This window comes from Uranotaenia lowii, chromosome 2 (genome assembly GCF_029784155.1).
Source record: "Uranotaenia lowii strain MFRU-FL chromosome 2, ASM2978415v1, whole genome shotgun sequence".
Taxonomy (NCBI): Eukaryota; Metazoa; Arthropoda; class Insecta; order Diptera; family Culicidae; genus Uranotaenia; species Uranotaenia lowii.
Window position 1 is genome coordinate 297,650,307 of NC_073692.1, and position 6,263 is coordinate 297,656,569.

At 38.0% G+C, this 6,263-nt stretch overlaps 3 protein-coding genes across 4 annotated transcripts in view; 1 reads left to right on the forward strand and 2 right to left on the reverse strand.

Annotated features, from left to right (window-relative positions):
- The window catches only part of LOC129743754 (centrosomal protein of 164 kDa), a 71,302-nt gene extending 69,865 nt beyond the window's left edge, over positions 1–1,437 (reverse strand). For both annotated transcript variants that reach the window (XM_055735898.1, XM_055735896.1), the window contains exon 1: positions 1,232–1,437. The gene's annotated coding sequence lies outside the window, so the exon portion shown is untranslated. The remainder of the gene's footprint in view (positions 1–1,231) is intronic.
- A 1,327-nt stretch (positions 1,438–2,764) lies between these two features.
- On the forward strand, positions 2,765–3,774 carry LOC129743807 (protein DPCD). Its single transcript, XM_055736003.1, has 3 exons — positions 2,765–2,921; positions 3,015–3,554; positions 3,627–3,774. The coding sequence occupies exons 2-3, from the start codon at positions 3,033–3,035 to the stop codon at positions 3,750–3,752; spliced, it is 648 nt and encodes a 215-aa protein (XP_055591978.1). The 5' UTR covers positions 2,765–2,921; positions 3,015–3,032; the 3' UTR covers positions 3,753–3,774.
- Positions 3,775–4,286: 512 nt separating this feature from the next.
- Positions 4,287–5,489, reverse strand: LOC129743808 (40S ribosomal protein S19a-like). Its single transcript, XM_055736004.1, has 3 exons — positions 5,410–5,489; positions 5,094–5,164; positions 4,287–4,783 (listed from the first exon to the last, which is right to left on the reverse strand). Exons 2-3 carry the CDS (start codon positions 5,162–5,164, stop codon positions 4,384–4,386), a joined length of 471 nt encoding a protein of 156 aa, XP_055591979.1. The 5' UTR covers positions 5,410–5,489; the 3' UTR covers positions 4,287–4,383.
- Positions 5,490–6,263: the final 774 nt, after the last annotated feature.

A 6,263-nucleotide genomic window follows, 5' to 3' on the forward strand; every position in this document is an offset into this window, starting at 1 on the left:
TTTTATCCGGGTTTGTCCGGATATTTCATTCAAAATTTGTCCGGCTCGGTCCGGTTAATTCAATTTACTTCAATAATGCCCGGATTTTGCCCGGTTTAATTCACTATATTTGGCAAATCCAACGAAAAAAAAACAAATTGTGTTGTAAAATTACTTTATTTATGCCTCCAAAACAAAATTTTTTGAGCAAGTTTTATGAAAATTACCATAAAAGGATGTTTTGAAGCCTTGAATACAATTTAAAACATGTCGATGGATTTTAACGGAACCGATTTTTCCAGTTTTTTTTTCTAGATTTTTGTTGAGAAATTTCTGGGTTTTGACAAAATTTGCCCGGATATTTCCCGGATTTTTGGTCGTCAATTTTGAAATCAAATGCTCGGATATTACCAGGTTTTTATATAAAGTTGCCGAATTTGTCCGACCCGGAGACGTGCTGAAAAAATCTGGCAACCTTATTCTAACTTCAGCTTACATTATGCACTACGTGGTATTTTATTTAGGCACTGATAGTTGATCTACAGCCTTTTTAAGAAGTATGTTTTTTCGTTTTGTTTTTCCTCATTATTGAATAACGTTAAAAATAAATTATTGTACCAAGATGAATAGAAAAAATATGAAAATAGTGATCCAAAATAAATTTCGCCATTCATGACAGTGAATGAATGTTTTGAAGCCTGAAAAAATAATAATGTTTCCTGGGGTATTGAGTAGACAGCTATCCAAATTTTGTAACACTACATTTCTCCTGAAACGAATTTCAGGAAAAACTTTTCTGAAAAAAATTATAATTTTCGATAATTTTGAATTTCATGATCATTTCTAATGAAAGCTGTTCAAAACCTTTGTTATAAACAATATAAAATAAAAAAACATGAGAAGGTCGATTTTCGTCTTTTTTTATAATATCGGATCTCGACGTTTCATGGATTTTGATTGAACTTTTATGACTTTGAGACACCCCAATTGAAAATTGGTTGTCAATTAAAATAATTATTTCAATTATTTACAAACAAGAATTCTGGAGCCCTGAAAAAACACGACAAACACACATCATTAACGCAAACCGGTAAAACATTCAAGCCTTTTAAGCGTGAGCTTATCCTTTTAACGAGCTTTCGCTGGGTGGAGGTGGGACGGTGGGAGCACAAAATTTTCAATGAGTGCTCAAATTCACAACAAACATGAGTGCCACGAGAAGTTATTGCCATCCGGTTGCCATACCACCCACCTCAAAACCACTGAATTTCAATTGCAAGGATTTGCACCATGGCCCTCGATGCGGTTTGTCTATCACTTAACATTTCGATTGTTTGTTTCCTTTACAATCACTCGATGCTGACTAACGATTCAAAACAAAACTTCTAAATTTTAATCACTCGGCCTCGGAAAATCAACCACTTATTGGTGCCTTTCTGATAGACATCCGTTCCTTTAACAACAACAAAAAACTTTGGGCGCACTCATTTTCTTGAGCACTTGCAGAAAGCTTCGAAAGAAAGCTCCTCAAAACAAGCTGAGTGAAATGAGCATGGGTAGAGTTGCCAACTTTGGCAAGAACTTGTGGTCGCTGCCGGTCGCTGCTAGAGTTAGAATTTTGCAACTGGTACTAAGTTGACTATGTTTGTTCAGTAACTCTTTTTTATAGCCGTTTTCCGTATCAGATACTAAGTTGAAATGAAAAATGAGGAACGCAAGTTTTTCATTTTCCAGGATGCATACAAGTTTGGGCGGGCCATGTTGATGTGAGAAGAAGAAGAAGGTAAAAAATAACAAAACTCTTGAAGTCTATGCGATATTACCTGAAAAAAAGCCTAAAGGGAAAAGTTCAAAATTTCATTTAATGATCTGGTATGTCTGGTATAGACTAGGGTTACCATACCCTTCAACGCCAAAAAGAGTACATTGAAAACGTATTTCAAAATATTTAGGAGAAACGAGAGAAACCAAGAAATTTTAGTCCATTCAAATAGTTGCAATTACTAGTTGCTAGTTATGTGACCTGGCAATTACCTATGACTTTTCAGAAGACCTTTTACAAATTGAAAGTTGCTAATTTTCTTGCAGATTTTTAGTGAAAAGCGGAAGGGTCATGTTTTTCGAAGAGATAGAGATCAAAACATCGCAAACATGAGAAAATGTTTTATTTCAAAAAGAGTTTAAATTGCTGTTGTGCTCTTCGCCAACTGTTTGGGCGCTAATTGCATATTCAAAGGCGCTGATTGCCTGCACAGTTTATTTCGACGCCTGGGAGAAGCTTTTCTCAAAAGCGGTTTCAAAGCTTTCGAATTTGTTGAATTTTAATTATAAGAAAATACTGCTTATTTCATCAGCAAGAAAACTTCTTTTTAACGAAAAATTTAGATTTTAATCTCGATTTGTGATGCTTTCCATTTTAATCCATCGCTTGGAAAATTCAACAAAGTAGAAAAACTAAGTGCCGTGCCATGAATGCATAAAGTGTTGCATTTCTGTCCGACTTCTTGTACACTCAGGAACACAAACCTAAGAACTGGAAGAAATAAGTTCGTTGCTCTAATAAAATGTCTTTCAACAAAAAAAAAAGAGTACAAACCGCAAGATTTCACAAAAAGAAGAGTACGCTCATTTTTCGATCGAAAAAGAGTACATGTACTCTTAAAAGAGTACGTATGGTAACCCTAGTATAGACAAAATTGACATCACTGATAAATGAGTGACTTTGAAAGATTCTCTCGATTCTCTCTTCATTTGCGCCAAAGAGCGAAAAATTGGAAAAATTTGTTATGATTTTTCCCGTTTTTCCTTATTCGCCCTGCTTATTCTCATGCGTGATCGCGTGGTTGACGAGACGACGTACGCCGGGTTTAGTTTCTTTCGAATAAATAAAAGAAATTACCATGGTTATTTACTGAATCTAGGTTGTTTGAATCTTTAAAAAGGTAACTTTTTCACGCAAAAGATCATCAACGTAATCAATTAATTTTTTGTTGAATATTAAAACATCTAATATCAATCTTCTGGTATAATTTTAGAAACGGAACAGCAAAACAATGTCATACGTGGCCTGGCTGACAAAACTGCGAGGTGCCGACAAAAGCTCTGCCATTCAGGGCACGATTCGCAAAATCCACTATAATTTTCCGGATGGTACGGAAATGGTCGAAGAGTACAGCACCGAAACCGGTGTGATCCTGCGACGCGCCTGGAAGAAAAAAAGCGATCTCATACGGAAGGATGAATGGGAAATCGAACTGGGCGATCCCCTTCCAAGAGCTTTGGCTGGGGCAAAATCAAACAACGCCGATGGTTTCTTGTTCCAAGAGTCTAGCACGGAACCACTTCTATCGAAGCGGATAACTCGGGTTGCCATCGAGTGGCGCATTCGGAATCTGCCTTATCCACTCTGTACGTATTCGATAACCTGTGATGGAGACGAGCGGACAATAACCGTGCGAACCTCTAATAAAAAGTATTTCAAACGGATTGAGATTCCGGAATTCCAGCGATGTAATTTCGCTCCCCGCCAGGAAGACTTGACCGTTTTTCATCAAAACCAAACTTTGATCATTTCGGTGAGAAAGTTTCATTTTAATCATTTTCGGATTTATTCTTATATTTATTAATAATTTTTCTTTTATTTGCAGTACAAAAAGCCACCAATTTTAATCGAGATGGAAAAGGCCGTTCTTGTCGAGTTGCAGAATATTGAAACGATCGAGTATGACAATTTGCAATGTGAAGATTTGTTGAAAGGTTTAATGGGTGGATAATAAATATCAAACCTTAACTTAAGACTCTTCTCTGTATATGAATTTGACGCTTAATGAAAAAAAAAGATTCTCCCAAAGTTACAAGAAGACCACCACCGAACCCAATTGAGAAACTGCATTTGAAAGTGTACCCTTTGGAAACCTCTGCCTTTCCATTAGTCAAATTATTGCTAAATGAATCAACCTAGCGAATGAAACACTCGGACCAAACGCTTGTTAAAGTGCAAGGCCAAAATAAACAACTCCAAATTTGAACCAAAAAATAATAAACCATCTGATTGAAGAAGAAAAATTTACAATCTATTACTAAATTAAACTGAAGATTCTGATACCGTTCAGTAGGGTAGAAGTTTCAAAATCCTAACTGGAATACGTCGTATACCTTTACACCATACCTACATACAGTTGCTTTGCCGGATTTCCATAAATGCATATAAAGGTGGCTCGTTGTATAAAATAATTCTATAGTTTAGTTCCGAAGCAACCTACAGGGATTATTCTTGCATCAAGTAATAAACAAAACATATTCAACACTTAGCTTGGATTCTTTTGTTATTATTTAACTTATCGTACATCCATCAGAAAAGGGCATTACAACACTCCACGATGCGCACCATCACAACTCCTTTTTTTACGACAATACAATCGTAGCTGCTTCCTTCTTCTGGGCAGCCCGCTGTTTGCTCACGATCTGGGCGGCAATTCGGTCCAGATCCCGCTGGCCCTGGCTGGTCAGTTTGCGACCGCCCTCAGGAAGCTTCTCGATCAGCTTGAGCTGCTCGAGGGCCTGAACGGCCTTTCGGGTCGCGCTGCCATCCGATCGACAGAAGTGGGACGGGCGCACTCCATTTCGCTGGCGGCCACCGTAAATGCGGCAGATCGAGCCAACCCCGGACGGGCTCTGATGGTACAGGCGACGCAGGATCGACGCACAACGGACGTAAAACCAATCCGGGTCGGTCGGGGCCAATTCCTTGAATTTGCCGGTTTTGATGAGGTCGACGTAATCTGGGACCTTCAGTTTACCTGATCTGAAAAGTTAAATAATGTCAATATTAACAAAAGAAACTTACTTATTATAAATTATTTTAGAGCATATTAACACTTCATTATCTACTTTCAGCAGTTAACATGTTCTATCATTGAAATTACTAGTCACTTCTCTGAAGTATCCTTATTAACTTAAGGAAGTATCTTCAATGATTATTGAAAAATGTTTATTTTTAAATTAAATTCCAGTTGAATAGATTGTACTTTAAAAACCGACCTAACATTTTAATTGTAATACTGCGCAACAGAAGTGCATGAAATTTCAATAAATAAAAAACCTTCAATACTTACTTTTTCAGGAAGAGGGCAACACCCTGGACAACTTTGTCCTGATCGACGTCCTTGACGGTGATTCCTGGCATCTGAATAAACGAAAATGTTGAAACACAGAACGAATCATTAGATTTGTGTACATCACGAGCATATAACCTAGAGGTCTCATAAATTAATGATCTATTTAACGTATGTTAAACTTTTTCTAGCTCAAATATTTCACTCAACAGTTTAAACTATCTGTCGCAAATCGAGTTCAACAAAGCTGCACTGATTTGCGATATTTTAAACACAAAAACTTTTTAATTTAGTAAACGAAATGTGAAATATGTACCTTGCAATCTTAGCGCAACCGGAAAAAGAGAAGGAAAGAATCCAAGATGGCGAACGAATTGACATTTGGGTGTTTTGTTTTGACAGTAGTACAACGCGTCGCCTTCCACACATGTCAACATCCGGTGGAAGCGACGCTTCTACACAGAACTAAACTGTACGATAAAAAGTACGCTTAAACGCTCATTATCAAGCGGAGGATGATCGAGAATCGCTGACTTATAATCCGAGAGGAAGTTGTAACTTTTGCAAGGGACACGATCATTACATTGCACAATGCGAAAATTTTAAAAGGCTGAATCTCGACGGACGCTGGAAAACTATTCGCACTCTAAATCTCTGCTGGACCTGCTTAGTACCCCATAAAAGATGGCCCTGCCGGTCAAACCGAATCTGTGGAGTTGATGGGTGCAGGCAACGCCACCACGGGCTGCTACACAACTTTGGAGAATCCGGAACGATTGATAGAGACCCCACGGCACAAATGGACACCTCTGTATCAACAGCACATCATAACCACCACTACGAAAAATCCTTTTCATTCTTTCGATACTTACCAGTAACACTTTCCGCCAACGACAAGTTCATAGAGATATTCGCGTTCTTGGATGATGGCTCCTCCACAACTCTTTTGGAGTCCGATATAGCAACGCAGCTCGGAGTAACGGGTACCCCAGATATTTTGACGCTTTTCTGGACAGCGAAAATAGGTCGACAAGAAAAGGACTCACACCGAATCAGTGTACAAATTTCGGGAATTGGGTCCACTAATCGGTTTAAAATAGATGACGTTAGAACCGTTGAAAGACTTGATCTCCCTAGCCAATCTTTGAATTATAAAGTACTGTGTGAATC

What these genes read in the sequence shown, in the direction of transcription:
- LOC129743807 (XM_055736003.1), top strand. Translation starts at nt 3,033, where the DNA reads ATGTCATACGTGGCCTGGCTGACAAAACTGCGAGGTGCCGACAAAAGC. An exon ending in ACCAAACTTTGATCATTTCG is followed by an intron (nt 3,555 to 3,626) that starts GTGAGAAAGTTT and finishes TTTTATTTGCAG; the next exon opens with TACAAAAAGCCACCAATTTT.
- LOC129743808 (XM_055736004.1), bottom strand. Translation starts at nt 5,164, where the DNA reads ATGCCAGGAATCACCGTCAAGGACGTCGATCAGGACAAAGTTGTCCAG. An exon ending in GTTGCCCTCTTCCTGAAAAA is followed by an intron (nt 4,784 to 5,093) that starts GTAAGTATTGAA and finishes TTAACTTTTCAG; the next exon opens with ATCAGGTAAACTGAAGGTCC.